This window comes from Macaca mulatta, chromosome 5 (assembly GCF_049350105.2).
Source record: "Macaca mulatta isolate MMU2019108-1 chromosome 5, T2T-MMU8v2.0, whole genome shotgun sequence".
Taxonomy (NCBI): domain Eukaryota; kingdom Metazoa; phylum Chordata; class Mammalia; order Primates; family Cercopithecidae; genus Macaca; species Macaca mulatta.
The window spans coordinates 195121267-195143643 of NC_133410.1; the positions used below are offsets into that span (position 1 = coordinate 195121267).

The 22377-nt window shown below is 43.0% G+C and overlaps 1 protein-coding gene and 1 long non-coding RNA gene across 5 annotated transcripts in view; one reads left to right on the forward strand and one right to left on the reverse strand.

Moving 5' to 3' along the window:
- The window catches only part of FAT1 (FAT atypical cadherin 1), a 142685-nt gene that overhangs the window by 116562 nt on the left and 3746 nt on the right, over positions 1–22377 (reverse strand). For all 4 annotated transcript variants that reach the window (XM_078002554.1, XM_078002553.1, XM_015139660.3 and 1 more), the window contains exon 2: positions 5355–8637. In XM_078002554.1, coding sequence (XP_077858680.1) covers positions 5355–8619 — 3265 coding nt within the window. In that variant the 5' untranslated portion in view covers positions 8620–8637. The remainder of the gene's footprint in view (positions 1–5354; positions 8638–22377) is intronic.
- On the forward strand, positions 94–2855 carry LOC114678459 (uncharacterized). The gene is made up of 2 exons (XR_003729907.2): positions 94–390; positions 1483–2855. It is a non-coding gene; the product is annotated as an uncharacterized LOC114678459 (long non-coding RNA).

The following is a 22377-nucleotide window of genomic DNA, read 5'->3' on the forward strand; positions in this document are numbered from 1 at the left end:
GCCCTTTCACCAGCACATTTTTTAACTCCCTGCCGGGCCTCCCACCAGTCTCTAATCAAGTTCCTGCTGCCAGGAATTCTAGCCCCAGCTCCCACAGTGGCATCGGGTCCCACCACAGCAGGCCAGGCTACCAGCAGCCGCCCAGCTCCCAGCCACCTGCAGACCCTTTAGTAAGGATCGGGGCCCAGCAGCCTCCTCCACATTCCATCTCCTGTCACAGGAGGACACGCAGCAGGAGCAGGGTTCCTAGGATGTGTGTCAAATATCCTACTTTATATTAGGAAAAGGGCTTCTAACTTGAATGAATAATAAATAGCTGAAATATCCAGAGTTCTGCAGAACCAGAAAGAAGCTCCAGAAACATTTTCCCTGATGGAGGTCAACAATCAGGTAAGCCTGGGCCGGAATTCCCTTACGTTTCCACTGTAGAAATACACTCGCCTTGTGTGCACCTAACTGGGGAAGCCAGGAGCCGACCTCCACACAGGTGACACAGGGACGAGGCCGGGAGCCGACCTCCACGCAGGTGACACAGGGACGAGGCCGGGAGCCGACCTCCACACAGGTGACACAGGGACGAGGCCGGGAGCCGACCTCCACACAGGTGACACAGGGACGAGGCCGGGAGCCGACCTCCACACAGGTGACACAGGGACGAGTCCGGGCGCCGACCTCCAAACAGGTGACACAGGGACGAGGCCGGGTGCCGACCTCCACACAGGTGACACAGGGACGAGGCCGGGAGCCGACCTCCACACAGATGACACAGGGACGAGGCCGGGTGCCGACCTCCACACAGGTGACACAGGGACGAGGCCGGGAGCCGACCTCCACGCAGGTGACACAGGGATGGTGCTCCAACACCCTCCATCATGTGTATACAGCCATTTTCTCTTAAGAAAAATGTCCTCGTTTCCCCTCCCGTATTTCATGAATGCTGACTTATCCTGTGCCAACGGCTACACTTCCATATTAACTCATTCCCAGTCTTTTCATCAAAATGTAAATTTCAATCCTGAAACCAGGACCAGGATGCTAAAAGTAACACAGCAGTAATATGTTTAGAAATCTGCTCTTATCTTAATGAAAAACATGGTCTTCCCACATAAGTAGAGTCAGAAGGGGACACACTCATCCTGGCTGCTTTGTACACTAACAGCCAAAAACAGAACCAAACTACTCTAGACTGAAGGTCAAATTCATTCCAGGGCATCCTGCACGCAATACACACATCAGGGAACAGACCTCAACTCAACACTGCTTCAACACCAACTTCTATTTGCAATTTCTACAAAATCTTCTGGCCAGGCATTTTTCTAGACATTACCTTAGTTTTAAAAATTAACAAAAAGCTGCAGCATTTTACTGGTGCTCAAGCAATAATTAACTTAGTAAGTACCCATCAGTTAAGAACACTAAGCCGAATTTATTCCACACACTCACAGGAGCGATGCTCCAGATTCTGTTCTGCTTACATTACAGGAAAACCTGTTGAAGTTTACAACAAAGCAACAGAGAATGGATCTGAAGTAGAAGAGGGGGTTGGATGCTGAGAAGCACGCTGGGCAAACGAGTCCCTGAATGTGAGATTCCACGGGCTTCCAAGATCTTTACTCCACTAAACATCTTCGTTAAATCTACTCTATAATCCTCACTGCAGGCCTTACGGACAGCAATCTGAGGAGGAGAATCTTAGTTAGAGCTCTGGAGACCGGCTCTCTAACAAGACCGACTTTCCAAATAATTTTTCACATGGCACTCTCCCCCTCCAAACCGCACATGGAAGGGCAGTCACGTGGCATGGATCTGTCAGAACAGTTCACCAACGTCCAGAGGCCTCTCTAGGAAGGGCAGATGACACCACAAGCCCTGCGGGAGTCTGCGCCCGCCATCCCCACTCTGCCATTATGCCTTCTCTCGCTGCAAAGCCATTTGCAAAACATGTACAAAACACAGAGCTAACAGGACGGTCCGTTTGGTAACAGATTTCTAGGTAGTCCATAGAATTTCTACTTCTACAAAAACAGAAAACCACCTTTCAGAAGAGGTTTCCAATTTAAGCGGATTTAAAGAGAAGAAAAGGAAAGATGTTAAAATAGAACTTCATTCAGCTTGCTGGATAGGTTCTCTGTTCTGTGAGAAGTACATAAATGATACACATATTTGACCAGGTTGAAATAGGTAAAACATGACAAAAATTTGGTTATAATTCTCAACCAACACTAGTAGCTTTAAGTTAAGACAAAGGCAAGAAGCGAACAGTTACGTGGACAGGTTGTTGGTTCCCAGAGCCACAGCACTCCTGCACAGGCTCATATTAATTGGCGCAATATTAAATGCACCAACTAGGCAAAGCGAGACCCTGGCGGAAATGGGCGATGGGCAGCGTGTGAAGTTCCAGCAAGCACCAACCTGGCCTGGGCCGGGCACACGCCCGCGCACACCGAGCTGTAGTGCCGTCTCTGGCGGCCCCCACAGTGGGTCCTCAACCGCCCCTCCACTTCTTCACCTGACATGCATCTTTCCACACTTCCGTCGTGCCCTAGAAATTAGTTAAGACACACTCCAAGAGAATAATGAGCATGCCTAATTTTAGCCAACAAAATATACTGATTTTTCCTAAAGGAGTTTCTACACTGTGATACCAATTGTCCTGCCAGGAATCTCTGATGAAATAACTTGGACTGATAATTCTTCTGCCAAAAAATGTATCTTGTAACGAATACAAGGTCCAATGTGTAAATATTATTCTAACACTTTTATTCATTTCCAAAAGCATATAAACATAAGTCTACTGTACACTACTTATTTTCTCTGTAAAGCAAGGACCACAGAATAAATGACCTGCAAATTTCCAGCTTCTCTCTCGCCTTTAAATCTCAGTATTTACACAAATGTGTAACAGTTTCTTATATACTTACCAACCCCACTGCCATAATCCCAACACCTGCCCGCCCTCCCACTAAATTACTACTGGAAAAGTCTGGCACTGCCCTTTCTGGAAAATGCCATAAATCTATTTTGGGACACCACCTCGTTTGGCTGGTGGTTTCCTTATTTTTTTTTTCTCGGTAGTAAAAATATCCCAGTGTCTTAAATGTATAGGTGAAAAACACTAGCTTCCAAATGATTCCTTAAAAAGCAACAATAAAAATACTCCTCATTTGAAAGAAAAAACCCAAAAGCCAGTGTTCATCTAAAGTCATGAGGAGAATTTAAATTAAGGTTTTGGTTCCATTTTCTGTCTCAACTTTAACTTTTAACAGTTCTTTATAGGCTTTTGAAACCTACTTTGGAGAAGAAAAAAAAGTAGAAACAACTGTTCTTCAAAAATTTTACAAAAACAGTTTGATTTAGCATCAGTTATTAAATTTGGGGTATTTTCCTATGTTGAAACTGTATCTGAAAATTCTAACTTATATCTGACAGATAAAATGATAAAAAAGACATTTTACTCTTCAGAGGATTATCAAATGCTGTTGATTATGCTATAATCATAAATTAGTATAATCTAATTATACTAATTAGATTATTAGTATAAATAAATAATCTAAAATTATTAATTATAAATAAATAGATTATTAGTATAAATAAATAATAAAAAATTAGTATGGGTATTTTAGATAGTGATATATATAGTCTGTAGACTTAATACATAGGCCATATGCTAGTGGCATATAACCAATAGAAAAAGAATTCCTTGCATTAATAGAAGCACAAAAATATATTACAACTTCCAAAATAACTTTTTTTTTTTTTTGAGACAGAGTCTGGCTCTGATGCCCAGGCTGAAGTGCAGTGGCACAATCACAGTTCACTCCAGCCTCGACCTCCTGGACTCAAGTCATCCTCCCACCTCAGCCTCCCAAGTAGCTGGGACTAAAGGTGTACCACCAGCCCAGATTTTTTGTTTTTTTTCTTTTGGTAGAAATGAGGTTTTGCTGTTACCCAGGCTGGTCTTGAACTCCTGGCCTCAGGCAGTCCTCCCACCTGCGCTTCCCAAAGTGCTGTGATTACAGGCGTGAGCCATCACACCCAGCCCAAAATAATGGATTTCTAAACAGTAGCTACATTTTTCATGTGCTACACACCTATTACATGTGGGCATGGATCCCAGGGTGGGTGTTGATTGAAGACTTTTTTGGGTTTTTTTGTGTGTGGTATTACTGAATATATAAAGTTTAAAGGTAATTTTTAAAGGTCCCTTTTACAACGCACAGATTTATAAAGTATACATGGATGAGATTAGTAAACAAATTGAGCCCCCCACCTATTGCTGATGAGTGCTTTGATCACCCCTTTTCTATTTCCACTATCATTCTCAGAGGGCAGGACATGAAAAGCCAACACACGCATTCATTTACTCATGTAGTCTTTTAACACTGATTGAACAGCTTTTATGTGCCAGGCGCTTTTTGCTAGGTGCTAAAGATAGACGATGCAGGGGCTAAAAGCCTGCCCTGAAAGGCTCACACTCCATCAGGACATATTGACACATAACTAAACAATATCTGTGTAGCAAGACCGAGGTATGTACAAAGTGCAGCACAGGCACTTCCTAGCTTGAACTGCTGCCTTGGAGGTCCTGGTTTCAGAATTACAACAAAGCACTGCTACCATGAATAAACCTACCACACGCCAGGAGTTTTCCCGAGTTATTTCACTCTACCCTCACTTAAACCTTCTAGTAATTCTAAGTGTCCCCATATAGGAGAGGAAAAAGTTAGTTCTAAGAAGTAATTTGCTTGGCCAAGATCACCAATTATCAACTAGAAGAGCCAGGATTCCAAGCCAGGTCTTCTCAGTTCAACACGCCACTATCCTGCCTCTGCCTCTCAACCAAAATCTAGACGAGGTACTAAGTGAAGACCACATTAGAGAAGTTTTGGCACATAATCTCTGCATGCACTGGATAACTCTGCAGGTGCACAGCAACCTCGGAACGGCATGCCAGATGATAGTAACAGTTTTTCTAAGTATGAGCCTGCAAATACACTGACTGAAAAACATTGGAAAGGCTTCTCAAAGTTAGAAGAAAACCATAATGATGCTTTTGACAATAGAGTACAAATTTGGAGATCAGTATCAGTGGGAACAATTTCAACATATTCCTGGTCTTTTACTCACTTTACGCCACTTAAATCATTCAGGCCCTTTTGTTTCCATCTTCATGGCTTACGACGAATAAACACACCTACATACAGCGGCCGGGCCAAAACAATATTCACATGCACATCTACACCAAGCCCAAAGAGCAACCGGGAATTGTGAAGAAGCTGTCACAGGGCAGATGGTTAAAGAAAAAAAAAAACATGGAAGAGGGTATCAAATGAAAGCAATGAAAACATATTTACCTGTCTCTTCACCTATTTTGAAAACGCCAACGCCAGAACCATCTCTAATGGAGTATCGGATCTCCCCATCTCTTCCGGCGTCCTCATCATGAGCCGACACTGTCATTACCAACGAACCAACAGGCGCGTCTTCCTTCACCGCCCCCCTTTCCACAAAGCTGGAAAACACCGGTGGGTGCAAGTTCTCATTCACATCAACCACCTCAACTTCAACATAGCAAGTAGAAGACAGAGAAACGGGCTTCCCCTTGTCTTTGGCCCTCACAGTGAGATTATACACTTGCTTCTTCTCAAAATCCAACTGCTGGACGATTCTAACTGCTCCACTGAGTTTATCCACATCAAAGTTTCCTTCTCCGTGGTCCATAAGGCTGTATCTCACTTGACCAGACTGAGCTAAATCAGGATCGTGGGCTTCTAACCACATGATGACGGTTCCTTCTGGAAGATCCTCTCGGACTTTCACACGATAATTAGGGGGAATAAATTTAGGGGGGTTGTCATTAACATCTTCTAGTGATACTTTCAAAACGACCGTGGAGAACAGCTGGGGCTCTTCTCTGGCTTGGTCCCTGGCTTCAATCTTTAAGTAGTGCTCATGCTGCAGTTCTCGATCCAGAGGGTGCATGATTTTAACAACACCAGTCGCGCTGTCAATTGAAAACTTATCTGTGTCTGTAAGAATTGAGTACGTCACGTGTCCATTGGGCCCTAGGTCTTTATCTGTGGCTTCAACCTGGATGATTTCACTATGTACCTCCTTGTCTTCACTCACTTCCACAAAATAGCTCTCCTGTAAAAACTCAGGTGGATTATCATTGGCATCGACAACCACAACGTCTAGAAGACGCCACGCAGCCTTCTGGGGTATCCCAAGGTCATAGACGGTAATATTCAGGGTGTACTTGTCCGTTGTTTCACGGTCAAGAGGAGATAAAATTTTCAGCATTCCTGTTTCCATGTCAATCATGAAGCAACTATCCTCATTTCCTCCAGAAATAGCATAGACCAGTTTTCCATTGAAGCCAGTGTCAAGGTCAGTGGAATTCATGAAAATTACACTGGAACCCACAGGCTGGTTTTCCTTTACTTGAATACCAGTCGGAAGAGTGCTTCTAAACTGTGGTATGTGAGCGTTGACAGAGTGAGAATCAAAGAAAATATCCTCCACGTCTCCCTGGTTGTGTAATTTATTTGCCTGCAGGAGTTTCTCTGCCAGCATTTTGGCAACACCAGTCTCTTCACAGTGCAAGTTTACCAGCTTGCGACTGGCAGCCACTGTGATGTTGATATATAACGGCGTGGCAAAATTTTCTCCATCTGTAGCTGTGATTCTCAGACTGTGAAAAGACACCTTTGCACCTAAGCCATCCATTAGCGATTGCTTCAATGACAATACCCCAGAGTGGGGGTTTAAACTAAACAAATCCAGTTCATTTCCAGCTTCAATCTGATACTGTACCAGCTGAAGTTCATCTGCATCAATAGCAGAAACAGTAGTTATTTGCTCTCCCACGCCTAGATCTCGGGGAATTGTCCCTTCACAATTTATTTTCTCAAACAAAGGTGTGTTGTCATTCAAGTTATTGAGAGTGATTGTAGCAAGGACTTCGGCCTCCCGGCGGTACGGCAAGCCCCAGTCTGATGCACGAATCCTCAGAGTATAAACCCGAGGCATCAGTTCGTAGTCCAGGTTTTCTGACGTACTCACAGCACCAGTGAAATGGTCAATCACAAACGGCACATGATTTAAATTTGTGATACTGTATGTCACGTATCCATTCTCACCCTCGTCAGGGTCTACGGCACTCAGGCTCATGACAGTAGTACCGATGGGCACATTCTCATCAAAAGCAGCTTTGTATGCTGTCTGGGTAAATTCAGGGGGATTGCTATTTGCACCTAAGACTTTCACCAAGACCTTGGTGGAGGCTTTTCTGTCACTTGTTGTTACTTCGAGTTCAAAATGGGCTGCCTGCTGTTTTTTAACCGGTTCTAAAATAGAAATGAGGCCAGTGTTGTAATTTAAACTGAATTTAGCTTTTCCGGGTGTACTTTTAAAAACATACCTCAAATGGGAATAACCAGGAATGGCCTTTACCATGACCACAGGAGTGTTAGGAGGAGCAAATTCATTTATTTCTGCTCTGTAAACATCCTTTTCAAACTTGACTGGCCCGGCTTTGAACTGTGGAGAAGTCACGTGAATTACTTTAACAGAAGAGAACTGGGGCGGAGTTCCTTTATCTTTAGCCTGTAGTGTGAGATTGTAGCCGAAAGGATGACTGTCCCAATCAACGCCACTGATGGCTTTGACTTTATATTCCTTACTCCCTGGAAAGGACCTCACGGTTCTGAACTGCTGGAGAAGGTCGCCTGCCACGATGCTTAAAGACGCTATTTCACCATTGGCCCCCTGATCACAGTCATCCACTGTCACGATGGCGTATGTTGGGTCCCTGTCCAGCTCTGACGGTGACAACGTCACTGCTGTTATCACGGGAGCACATTCGTTGGCCTGTTCGATGTGCACCGTCAGCCTGGCCATGCTGCTGATGCCACTGCTCCCATACAATTTCATTCCACGGTCCACAGCGAGGATTTCCATCTCATACAGCTTGGTCTCTAGGTAATCAAGTCTACCAGTTAACACTATCACACCACTGGTTGGGTGAATAGCAAACATATCTGTTCGATCTTTAAAGCTGTAGTAAAATTCCCCATTGGTTCCTATGTCTGCGTCTGTGGCGCTGACTCTTGCAATACTGGTCCTTATGGCTGTGTTTTCAGGTAAAGAAACGCTGTATGAGGTGGGTGAGAATAACGGTCTCAAGTCATTTGTATCCAGCACCTGCACCCTGACCTTTGTTCGCGCCTCCATATTAGTATTTTTTTCAACTGCTTTCACTATCAATGTGTAGTGGTCTTTCACTTCTCTATTAAGAATAGCTGTATTTCCTCCTTTGGTCCTTATTCTTAGAAAGCAAAAGTCTCCGAGAACGTACTCTTCAGCTTTGAACAGGTTTTCACTGTCTCCGGAGACAATTTTGTACCTTACTTCCCACGATGGATGTGTCATGTAAATACCCATCTTGACAGGATGCCCCACGTAAGTCTTAGCTGCAGAGTTCTCATGCACCGTGACATTGTACTGGAGATGTGTAAACTGTAGAGGAGTCTGTTCAAGTCTTTGGCTGCCATCACTGTCTCCAAAATGTTGGAGGAGGAGGAGGAGGAGCAGAAGCAAGGCCGAATGTCTCCCCATTGCTTAACTCTCAGGAATCTGAAAAAGAAGAAATCAGAATCGTTACCGTGGGGAATAAAACAAGCGAAAGTGTGTAATTGTTTTAAAACTCTCATTTAAACAAATATTTTCCATACACATGGAATATAAATAAATGCAACAGTTTGGGCTTTTTTTCATGTTTTCCAATATAAGTATCAATATTCTTATAACATGTGTAGAATTACTAAACTTAACAAAAACTTCCTCTTCATTTTTGAATGACAAGGTCCTATCTTTCATATTTAAACAACTCAAAAATCTTCATGAGTATCAAATGAAAGACTACTAACTGTAACAATCAAGTTATATTTTTATATTTAAAGGGTTAAGGCAAATATAAGCAACCATTAAAAAGTAATGAACATTGTTTACATTTACTTACATACAACGAATTAAATGATCAAAAGCTGGCAAACTTAATGCCCCTACAGTATTGTGAGAATGCAAAGCTTCTGACAACTAATTCAGAAAAAACAAAAGCCAGCAGTGCTTTTACATGGTGCCCCATAACAACAGCTTGTAATCTCCTTTCAAAATTTATCCTGAAATTATGTTATTTCTGTATAAGAATGGTTAAGTTCACTCCCTACATAATGTAAGGGTTTACTGTCTCATTCAGCTCTGTATAACTACTTAAAGGTATTAAAACAATTATATCATCAAGTCTGATACTTAACACCAACATAAGCCCCAAAGAAAGGCAATTTACAAAAGAAAAACCAGAATTCAGCAGTCTGATGTCAAGCAGCACTTTTCCTCTCTAAGTCAATGAAGCAAATCTTACCAACTATATCAATGTTTTATCACCACTGCTGTCAACATCCAGTTGTTCACCGAATGCCTCCTATCTTCAGGGCACCGAACAACCTGTCTCCCCAGGCCCCTCCATAAGAAGATGACACACACACATAAAAGCTAAATCTTCTAAGCTAACACACATAAAGGGTCAAATCGATGTATTAATACATGGTGGCAGACCCTGCAGGGGAGTCCCTGGGTGACTGGGGGAGGAAAGAGGGAAACTGAAGAAATGAAGAAAACGTTGCCTTTAACAAATAGCAAATGGGAAGGTGGGCGAAGTCCACTGGGCTGAGGTCTGGCCAGGGAAGCAGGACAGTTATTTTCAGATCAACTGTTCCCCTTTGCCAACAAATTCATCTTGTAAATCAATGCAGCTTCGCTAAACGCCCCAGCACGGCTGGTAGAGGACAGCACTGTGATCTTGCAAAGTTACTCTCAAATTAATATTCACAAAATGTGAATGCCACCAGAGGTAAACGAATAGCAAACTGGAGGGTGGGTTTGACAGCCCAGTTGAAATTGGTACAACAACATTTATAGTGTCTTAACTTAGCTACTGCCAACTCTGCCCCGTAAGTCCTTGTCTTAGGGGGAAGAAAAGACCTGATGTGCTTAAAGCAATTAAAGCTTAATTGATATTGAATCACGTTCAAGTTGGCCACCCTAACTTGTTCTTTCGCTATGATGCCTTCTCCTCTCCAGATAAAGTCAGAAATTAGACAGATTTTTGGCTTCCAGGAGAACAATTATCATTTAAACAAAATAAGAAAACAATTTTCTCCCAAAACTATCTCTTTAAGTATCTCCATTTAGTCAACAGTTCTAATACTCGGGGAAATCTGAATATTATAAAATAATCTTGTAATTTTATCAAAACAAATGAAAAGTTCAATTCAACCTACAGGTATGGAGGACCTTCTTAGACAGAACCTTGTATGGTGTTAAAGAATAAAAGACAAAGATCCTAATCCCGAGGGATTTACAAACTAGAAATAAAAATACATATAAAGAGGCCGGGCGCGGTGGCTCACACCTGTAATCCCAGCACTTTGGGAGGCCGAGGCAGGCGCATCCCTTGAGCTCAGGAAGTTCAAGATCAGCCTGGCCAACATGGTGAAACCCTGTCTCTACTAAAAATACAAAAATTAGCAGGATGTGGTGGTGCATGCCTGTAATCTCAGCTACTCCAGAGGCCGAGGCAACAGAATCACTCGAACCCAGGAGGCAGAGGCTGCAGTGAGCCAAGATCGCACCATTGCACTCCAGGCTGGGCAACAGAGCTAAACTCTGTCTCAAAAACAAAAAAACAAAACCAAAACACTTGGATGATGTTTAGCAAGCAGTGTCTTTTGTTTCAGGAGACACATTATATTTTAGGAGATATTTTTACCATCATCCACTGTACAACAAAGTATTATACTAGGATTCTATTGCAAGTACTTGAAGTATTTTTGCTTAATTCCACATACAAAGTTATCATGCAGCCATTAAAAAGGTAAGATAGCACTCTGTATGTTGACATATGTCTAGCTATATTAACTGGAAAAACTAAGCTGATCCTATGTATGTTTGTTTAAAAAAGAGGAGAAGGGGGCGCAGATAAAACGTACCCACGGATAGTTTAAAATGGACAGAAAAGTCGAGGCAGACAAGCAGCTGTTCACAGCGGTAACTTCTAGAGAACCGGCAGAGAAACAGGCAGCTGAGGAAGTGATTACAGCGGCATTTGTCTCTCCCATGGACTTTTTAGCACGAGTATGTGTTATCTTTACCATCCATTCACCCCTTCCATTAATTATTTAATTCCTTTTACACAGGTTTAATGAGCGCATACTAGGCCTCAGGTGAGCTCTAGATGCTGGGGATTCAAACGTGAACCAAATTTCCAACAAGTCCTGACGGAACACACATTTCCTGGCCAGAGACAGACAGACAGACAAGTAAACAGAGTATATCCGATGCCCATAAGTAAGTGCTAAGGAGAAAACTAAAGCAGGGCAAAGAAAAACCACGGTCCGGAACCTGAAGGAAAAGAGGGAACCCTAAATCCAAAGGGCCAGGGCTTACGCTAGTGACATGCTGGGCAACTCTTAGATTCTTTGGAGCAATGGAGAGTGTTCAATATTATTCCCAGTCCCCACCAGTTAGAAGCCTGTGGCATCTCCCTCATCACCCAGCTGTGATGACTAAAAATACCTCTATCTCAAGACATTGTCAAACATCCTCCAGGGCAGAAAGTCACACCAGCAGAGAAGCACTAGATGAGGGAAGCAAGAAAGGGACCACGCAGCTGGGGCACAGCGACTGAAGGACAGCAGTAAGGCCGGGGCACATGCTGGGAGAGAACCTATCATGAAAGGGGGCTTTTTTTTTTTTTTTTTTAAATAAACCTTATTTTAGAATGCTTTCAGATTTACAGAAAAGTTGCAAAGAGAGCTTCCCCTACTGTTGACATCTCGCATGAGTACATTATACTACATACAACTAATGAACCAGTACCGATACATCATCATTAACTGCAGTCCGTACTTCACTCAGATTTGCTCAGATTTCACCCAAGACCTTCTCTCCATCCCAGAATCCCTTCCAAGACTCCACCTTACATTTAGCTGTCATGTCTCCTAAGGCTCCTCTGGAAGGTACGTTTCTCAGATTTTCCTTGCTTTTAATGATCTGGACAGTTTCGAGAAGTACTAGTCAGGTATTTTGTAGGATGTCCCTCAACTGGAATCTGATGTTTTGCTCATTCGACTGGGGTTAGGTTTTGGGGAGGAAAGCCACAGACGTAGATTGCCATTTCCATCACACCGTAGCAAGGGGTAAAATCAACCCGATGTGTCAGTGTTGATGCTGCCCCCGACCACGTGACTGAGGTAGCATCCGCCAGGTTCTTCAGTCAGGTTACTTTCACCCCTTCCTGTACTGTATGATTTGTAAGGTCACCACACGCAGCCCACGCTTAAGAGGTGGAGAGTTTTGCTACCCGAAATATGTAGAATTCTTCTATGAAACTGATTTGTCTATCTTCCCCTATTTATTTATTCAATTTTTTTTTCTTTTTCAGGGTCTGGCTCTCTCACCCAGGCTGGGGCGCAGTGGCACGATCTCGGCTCACTGAAGCCTTGAGCTTGTTGGGCCCAGTCTCAGTCTCCTGAGCAGCTGGGACTATACAGGTGTGCCTGTAGATTTAGACTGACAGAATTTTAGATACTCAGGGACTACCACCAAGCGTGGTATTTTTTGTAGAGACCGGGTTTCACCATGTTGGCTGGTCTCAAACACCCAGGCTCAAGCGATTTGCCCGACTCAGCCTCCCGAACTGCTAGGATTACAGATGTGAGCCACTGCACCCAGCCTGAATCTTTTTTTTTTTTCTTAAGATCAGTATGGGCCGAGCGTGGTGGCTCACACCTGTAATCCCAGCACTTCAGGAGGCCAAGACAGGCAGATGACGAGGTCAGGAGATCAAGACCATCCTGGCTAACACAGTGAAATCCCGTCTCTACTAAAAATACAAAAAATTAGCTGGGCATGGTGGCAGGCACCTGTAATCCCACTTACTTGGGAAGCTGAGGCAGGAGAACAGTGTGAACCCGGGAGGCACAGCTTGCAGTGAGCCGAGATCGCACCACTGCACTGAAGCCTGGGCCACAGAGCGAGACTCCGTCTCGATAAACAAAGATCAGTATGGACTCATGGATAAAGGACGATTTTCAGGACTTTAGAGTTTAGTATAAACAAAGTGAGAAGCCCCCCGGATGATTCTGAACAGAGGAGTGCCATGGTCTAAGTAAAACGGAAAAGCCTGCGAGGCAGCCAGCAGAAGCTGGAGGGCGACCGGAGCAGTCGGAGGCTGCGGCAACAACACAGGCAGAGGGCTTGCGGGTCAGGGCACAACGGGGGCAGAGGCAGACTCTGAATCTATTTCAGGGTTTCCTGATGCACTGGAATGGAGAGAGGAAGGGAAAAGAGGAGTCAGCAGTACCACAGAGGATGCCAAAGTGCTGAGCGTAGAGAACAAGTGGGCCAGGAACCAAGAGGGAGACAGGAGGAGCAGAATTCTTGGGGAACAGATTGGGGGGTCAGTTTTGGACAGGGTAAGATGGGAACGGCCACTGGCTATCCAAGTAAAGAATGTGAGTGGGCCGGGCGCGGTAGCTCACACTTACAATCCCAGCACTTTAGGAGGCCCAGGCAGGCAGATCACGAGGTCAGGAGATCAAGACCATCCTGGCTAACACAGCGAAACCCCGTTTCTACAAAAAACACAAAAAATTAGCCGGGCGACGTGGCAGCGCCTGTAGTCCCAGCTCCTCGGGAGGCTGAGGCAGGACAACAGCGGGAACCCGGGAGGCAGAGCTTGCACTGAGCCGAGATGGTGCCACTGCACTCCAGCCTGGGGACAGAGCAAGACTCCGTCTCAAAAATAAAAAATTAAAATAAAAAGACTGTGAGTGGGCAGCAGATAAGTGGGAGACTCCAGTCTGCAGACAGAAATTTGAGAGTTGTCAGAATATGAAAGATGGTATTTAAAACCACAGAACTGAATGACGTCACCAAGGAAGAGAGCAGGCGGAAGAAAAAAATCCAAGAGCAGAGCCCCAAGATTGGAAGGGCCCAAGTGGGAGGCCCAAGGGGAGACGGTGGCCACTGAGGAAGCAAAGGGAACCACAACACAGTGGTGTGATAAGAAATAGTGAGTAAATAAAGATTTTTGTGCAGTTGAAGCCTAACATTACAACTTGGAGACAACCCATAAATACTCAGTAATCCAGCAGGTGGCTCACGCCTGTAATCCCAGCACTTTGGGAGGCTAAGGTGGGCGATCACAGGGTCAAGAGATGGAGACCATCCTGGCCAACATGGTGAAACCCCGTCTCTACTAAAAATACAAAAATTAGCTGGGTGCGGTGGTGCACACCTGTGGTCCCAGCTACTTGGGAGGCAGAGGCAGGAGAATTGCTTGAACACGGGAGGCGGAGGTTGCAGTGAGCCGAGATCACATCATTGCAATCCAGCCTGGGTGACAGAGCAAGACTCCATCTCAAAAAACAACAACAACAACAACAACAACAACAACAAAAACCCACTCGCAAATGTTCCATGCTGTTTCCCCCCATCCACCCTGCCAAAAGGCTCTGGCACTCTTCCATCCCCCAAGACACATGGACCATGCCCAACACATCAGATTGCTATGGCTGTTCTCTCCCCGTGGTGTCTCAGGTACTCAGTCCCACCACAGCCCCTGCCACTACCCACTCATCCCCAACTGGATTACCAAACACCCAATTACCTTCCACATCCTACTCACCAGTTCTCATGGGACACAATACAGCTGGGACGGACTTGTGGACCACATTCATGGCTGAGACCTTTGAAAACCCTGAATGTACTCCGCAAACTTGACTAACAGAATGCTACTGTGATTAGAATAAATTATTAAATGAAAAAATACACTTTTTGGGAGATATTCTTAACCCTGCAATAATGTAACCAAGAACCACGAACGCAGGTTTCACTATAAAAACCACCCTGATCAAAACAATGGCTGTGGGTGGCTCTTCCACAAAACAAACAGAAAAGCTGAAGGGGGCGAAAGACTCAAACACCATTTCATCTAAAAAGGACCTTATCACCTAGACTCCTTGCTTATGCAAATTAAACTCCAAAGACCATCTGAGCCAAGGGCTATACTTTGATATTTAGAAGGTGATCACACTGCTTAAACTCACTGTAATTTGGGATTTCTAAAATGCATTTTCCAAAGCAAAAACAAAGTGTGTTTACTTAGTTCAGCCTTGAGGGAGAAGGGCTCCCGGTCCAAAGCTTAAATATCTTTAGCATAGATCTCTGAAAATCTATAAATACGGAAGAAAAATAACTTTTCCAGTAAAAACCAGATATTAATATCTTCATATTTCATTAGGGAGACCTTCATGTAAAATGCTTCAATCCATTACTGTGACTGCACATTCTTCACAAAACAAAACACAGCCCCTGTGCTGAAAACATAACTGCAAATATGCAAGTGTTTAGACAACCTCAAGCTCAAGTCTTCGAAGGGTTTTACCAGCCACAGAGAGAGGACATTAGGTGGGACGCGGCACCGCACAATGCATCAATTCTGTTAAACGCTGCACGTTTACTACTGAGAGGTCACAACTCCTAAAAACATCAGTAGTCATTCCAGCCGTTTATGGAACAGGAAAACATTACTAAACTTTTCATTCCACATGTTATGATAAAAACACAAAATTATTAAGTTGAGAACTTTGTGTTCTCCCTCACTGTGCTCTTCCTCACTCTCATTTTCTATCCACATAGTGAAAGCGTCAGTAGAATTTAACTCACGATTAAAATCTGGAACATCAAGTTCAGTTCAGTGTCACATTTTTAAAGTATTTTTAAGAGATCTCTAAATTGCAAGCATCTTTTTTTTCCCCCTGAGACAAGGTCTTGCTCTGTCTCCCCGGCTGGAGAGCAGTGGCACCATCCATAGCTCATTGCAGCACAACCTCCCACGCTCAAGTGATCCCCCCACCTCAGCCTCCCGGGTACCTGGGTGTACCACCATGCCCAGCTAATTTTTTGTATTTTTGTAGAGATGGGTTTTCACCATATTGCCCAGGCTGGTCTCAAGGTCCTGAGCTCAACTGACCCACCTGCCTGGACCTCCCAAAATGCTGGGATTACAGTTGTGAGACACTCTGCCTGGTCGGCAAACACATGAAGTTGTCAAGAGATTACGAATTGCAAATGAGTTTTGTTTTGTTTTGTTTTGTTGTGAGACAGTCTTGTTCTGTCACCTAGACTGGAGCACAGTGGTGCAATCTGGGCTCACTGCAACCTCCGCCTTCTAGGTTCAAGTGATTCTCGTGCCTCAGCCTCCTGAGTAGCTAGGACTACAGGCATGCACAACCATGACCAGCTAACTTTTGTATTTTAGTAGAGACATGGTTTCGCCATGTTGGCCAGGCTAATCTCGAATTCCTGGCTGCAAGTGATCCACCCACCTCCGCCTCCCAAAGTGCTGGGATTACAGGCGCAAGCCACCGCACCCAGCATAAATGGCTTTTTAAAAATACTGTATATTAAATAAAATGTTGAATGAGTTCTAAAATATCAGACATTCCAGATAAAATTTAGAACAGGAAAAAAAACTCTCAATTTTTCTAGTTCAATTATCATAGCCATGTGGGTACTTTTAAAAGCCTTCATTCTTACACCGAAATACTAATGAGTAGATCCTGTTTATTTTCTGGGTGTATACTAATTCTTTTCGACCCATCTTCATATGATTTTCAGTATGAATGGAGGAAGCTGTGACCCTAGAAACTAAGCAGCAGCTGTAGGCTTGGTAGATGTCATTTAATTACTTCTGCTAACTCCATTTATATGTTGCTAGCTTTCACTGGAGCTGCAATAATCTGATAACTCTAGCAAGACATAATTTAAATATTGCCTTCACGTGATCAATGACTGGTTCCAATTTAACCCTGAGAATGGTCTTTACTGATAGTGACAGTGTGGAACTACAATCTGACTTTTTCAGAAAACTTCAGCATGTACATGATTTAATCAATCCAAAAATAGATTCCTGAAGTGTTCTTGTCCTTAAGAAAGTTAAACAGACGTCCTATTTTTCAAACAGCCTCTATATAAAACCTGCTTATCTACGTGAACCTATAAAACATGTCTGTTGGCATCATGAAGATGACGGGTTCTAGTTGTTCTGTGCTCCCTGGCGCAAGACAGGACAAGTAGGCAGCGGCTGTGTGCCTGTTCCTGGCAGGGGGAGGCACTCCTGTGCTATTCTCTTCTTTCCCCTCTCTCTATATTCCTTATCCTCCAACTACTTTCTCCTCATCCACATTCCAGCGCAAACTTTGCCCAAGGAGAAGGCCAATAAACAGACTCCTGACCTCTTGTGAGTGGAGATCATCTCATCTAATGTATTTTTCTCCACACACAGAAGAAACTTAAATGACATCTTGGCAGAGTAGCCAATAATCAACAATGGCCACTTCCTCCACTCCCAAGTTGGTACGGCTTGATTTTATATGTTGAATTGGGCTCCCTGTATAATCAGATTCCGTCAACCCTTCACTAAATGACAGGCCAGGAAAGTGAATGTTGCATGTATAGCAAGAAGACGGAAATCTTCAGGGAGAAAAGTCCATCTTCCCTACTATTCTTAAAATGTTCTCTTCACCTGTTCTCTCTTTTTACCCCTCAGAAGAGATGCCACCCACCCTAACTGCAAATAAAGATACTCTGATGCCACAAAATCTCGCCTCTTTTACAGCTCCTCCCACTCCTGACACCTTGTGTAGAATCCATACACACACACAGGTTCTTCCCCTCCTTGAAAAATAAACTTGGCCAGGTGCGGTGGCTCATGCCTGCAATCCCAGTACTTGGGGAGGCTGAGGTGGGCAGATAGATCATGAGGTCAAGAGATCCAGACCATCCTGGCCAACTTGGTGAAACTCCATCTGTACTAAAAATACAAAAATTAGCCGGGCGTGGTGGCACACACCTGTAGTCCCAGCTACTCAGGAGGCTGAAGCAGGAGAATCGCTTGAACCCAGGAGGCGGAGGTTGCAGTGAGCTGAGATCGCGCCATTGGGTGACAGAGACTCCGTCTCAAAATAAATAAATAAATAAATAAACTTCATCCAAACCTTCACTTCTTTCAAACAAACACTCTTATTCTTCTCTTTTTTTATACTGGCGAAGATCGCAAGAAAAGGAGTTTCACGGCACCGCCCTGGCTTCCTTAGAACTCCCTCTGCGCTAAACACTTCTCCACCGAGATCCTGCAGGCCACCCTGGCAGAACAGCTGTTCCAGCATCACAAGCTAATGTCAAACCAATGACCTTTCTCAGTGCTCATCCTCCTTGATTTCATGACACCTTTGACACTACTCACTCCTCTCCCCAACACTCCTGATCTCTCATACAGTCACAGAGTCCCTCAAAACAAAGAGGCAATCTATAGGTATGAAAAATGAATGACAACATTCTCCTGATTCTCTTCCATATTCTTTTACACTTTACATTGACTCACCTAAAATGCTAGCATTACAAACTTTTCTTCCAACTCTTCTTCCACATGCATGTATTACTACCCTTAAAGATCTCATCCACTCTGCCTCCAATCATGAAGGATCAGTGCACCAAATCTAAAATCTCAGCTCTAATCTCTCTCAAACGCCTTGTAACACTCCTCCTGAAATACCATCAAAACTAAGTTATATGATTGGCCTTCACTATAGGGGAGTTCTGCATCCATGGATCCAACCAACCTCAGGTTGAGAAAGTCTTTAAAATAAACAATAAAACAGTAAAAATACAAATAGTACCCCATTTTATATAAGGGACTTGAGCATCCTCAGATTTGGGTATAAAATCCCAAATCTCCCTTAGAGACCAAGGGACAACTATATAGACTTTTCACCCACTTGCCATTGCAAAATAACAGCTCTTCCAGTGTATTTTCCAATCTCGCCACTTACCAAATCAACCAAGTTTGCGAACCAACAAATCAAACAAAAAGGAAGGGTTTGGGAGAACATCAAATGTGAAACCTAGCTCCAGCTTTGTCACTAATCAACTGGGTGAATTCAAGGAACTTGCTTAATCCTTTCGACTCCATTTATTCAAGAAATTGAAGGATGGACTAAAATCTTTATAGTCTCCTGGCTCTCAAACCTTCATTTCTTAAAAGTCATCCAGACTTGACATTTCTTTCTCAATTTCTCAAAATGGTTCCCTTTGCATTTCTGCTGCTGCCACCTAGTTCGAATGAGTATTTTGTTCATGCAGAGTATTCCCACAGTCTTTCGGTATTCCTGCTTTCTGCCCCCAATCTCAGTCAACCTATTCAAATTTCTTTGTGACATTATTCTTTAGTTTGAAAATATTCAGTATTTCCCCTTAGCCTGCTAAGTATATTCTTCTTAACCTTGCATTAAAGACCTTTGATAATCTGACCTCTACCTAATTTCCTAATTTCCCAACACTATTTCTTATTTCAAAACAAAAAGGGATACTTCCCAGACTTGCCGCAAGTTCAGTAACCAAGCTGTCTTGAGCCAATAACACCACCTAGTGGTGAAGGCTCTAAACTAATGTAACATCTTGACCTCTTCTCTTCGGAAAGTAATGCAAACATCAATCTTTTCTTTTTTTCCCGCCCTCTACTTCTCACATACAGCTTATTTATTTTCACCTTTGTTTTCAACATTTCCTTCTTTTTCTCTCTCCTTAACCTCTGCCTCATAAAAATAATAATCCCTTTTTTAATAAGATTATTTAAGTCATAGTCAAGATTATCTGTTCTACCTAGGCAAAAAAAAGAAGCCAATCCTTTTCCTAACATAACATGGTATGATGAGGTCTTCAGAATTTCTCTCCACTCATCACGCCACAAGCCACACTATGTTTTCTATAACTTGCTTTGCACACATCATTTCCTCTGCTGGAATTGTTCCCCTCTGAATCACACTTCCCTCAGAACTCACATTATTCTAAATCCACCTGCCCCAGATCCCCTAGTTCAATGAGCTGCTGCTATGGACCACCTTGACCTGAATGGATCTCTTATTACACAGGTCTATAAGAGACTGTGTACTTGTCCTCTCCCTTATCAGACTACAAGCTGCTTGAGGGCAGGAAACATGATTTGTTCACTAGATGTTGTGTCTGGCTCAGTGTTTGACACAGAGGAGGTCCACTATTGTTGGATTGGTAAATGGACAGATGAATGAAGCATTAAGAGTGAGAAATGGGAGGCAGGACTGTGTTGGGGAGGGGATCTAGAGAGAGATAACATAGGAAAATAAAACATCCATCCTTCTCAAATTAACAGAAAATCCAGGCGCAACCACGAGGGCGGTAACAACACTGCAGACGGCTGCTCTGTAGAGGACTGATTTCCAGTAGCTCAGAAAGAGGTCACCACCCACCTTACACTGCCCCAAAATTGGCGATAGATAATGTCAGATCAGTGTCTGTTTTGCAGATTATCACGAGGCTCTATCTTTAATATTCTATGAAGGATACAGATTAAATCATGACTAATTTTCCTAAGCAGTGTATAGAAGACTTTATTATTTTTACTTTATAGACTTATCTTCACATACATAATGAACCCTTGGAATTAAGCAAGAATTCAGGCAACGTATTTAAATCTGGGACTTACAGTAAAAGAAAGATGACTTTAAAAACTTAAGTGAAATATGCAGATTCCTCATCAGAATATATTTTTGAAATGAAAAGTAGTTCCCCTCAGACATAAGAGAAAGTGGCAACTTCCTGATCTTAACTGACATATATCACTCATTTCAAAAACTCTTCTCCAGTGTCTAAGGATAAATGAGCCCTTGCAAACTGAACAATTAAGTGAGACCAAAAGACAGAGGTTGGCTTCAACTTCTATATAATCTGGTCAAAAGAACAATTATCTACTGCAAATCCCCACTCATAAAGATTAAACAGCACATCTAGCCTTATGGCTCCCTGCTATTAAATCAGGTCCTTTAGGCTACAAATCATGCCACTGAGACAGAATTTAATGCAATAATAATGTACTAATTTGATTTGGCTTACTGATTCTACGTAAAATCAGCCAAACTTGGGTGGAAAGCAAGTGGGTAAAGCATTAAAACATAAATCTCTAAGATCCTATCCACCTCTAACATTCAAAGAAATGACTGCTTCAAAGGGGCCTCAAAGCAAATTCTAAAGGCAATGGAAAGGTGAATGAATGATCAGGGGAATGAAAACAGAATTAGTTTGTGCATAAGATTTTTCTTTTCTTTTCATTTATTTATTTTATTTATTTATTTTTGCCCAGGCTGAACTGCAATGGTGTGATCTTCGCTCACTGCAACCTCCGCCTCCCGGGTTCAAGCGATTCTCCTGCTTCAGCCTCCCAAGTAGCTCGGATTACAGGCATGCGCCATCACACCGGGCTAATTTTGTATTTTTAGTAGAGACGGGGGTTTCTCCATGTTGGTCAGGCTGGTCTCGAACCCCCGACCTCCGGTGATCCTCCCGCCTCGACCTCCCAAAGTGCTGGGATTACAGGCGTGAGCCACCGTGCCTGGCCATAATTTTTAAACATTTTTCTTTTGGCACCTGTCCGGACCATGGATTTAAATGATCTACTAACATAAGAACCCAACGGGGATACTTCCAGTGACTAATTAAAAGAGACAAATGAATATACAGGTGGCCCAAAATGATTTTATAAAGCCCTCTAACAACCTCACTTCTTTTCAGAGTGCCAAAGAATTTGGCTCATTTAAGGTGTTCATTTTTCAAAAAATGGGTATACAAATGCAAACTTTATTCAAATCAAACCTTACCTTACGCTTGTTAAATGCCATGTTTAGCATAACTCAAGGCTTATACCAATTGTTGTTTTAAAAAATTACATAGTGTTTTAAGTATTTTTACATCTTAAATACGAAGGAATAATTCTAATTGTGGAATCAGAGCTGTCTTCCTAAGACAAAAAGACAAAGACAAATATCACAATTAACTATTAACTCGAGAAACAACTTTTCAAACGTCCCTGTAACAACTGTATGTGTTTGACAGCATAACCAAACTCATTAAGAACAGTATGAAAAACATCACTATTACCTAGTTCTCACACACAAATTAAACTATCGAAACCTGTATCTGAATATAAGAGGTATTAAGAATCTGCTTTTGAAAAAGAAGTGAATAGCTGAAGGTCATTTTCTTTTCAGCCTTTTCTCATACTGATAATCACTGTTAATATCCACTTAAAAAATCGCCTATATCAGGCACCCGGGAATTGCTTAACAAAAGCCACTTAATGAAACCACAGTTCAGACACACGAAAAAAAAAAAAAACTTAACTGCATAGAAAATATTTATGAGTTTACTTTCCTAACTCAT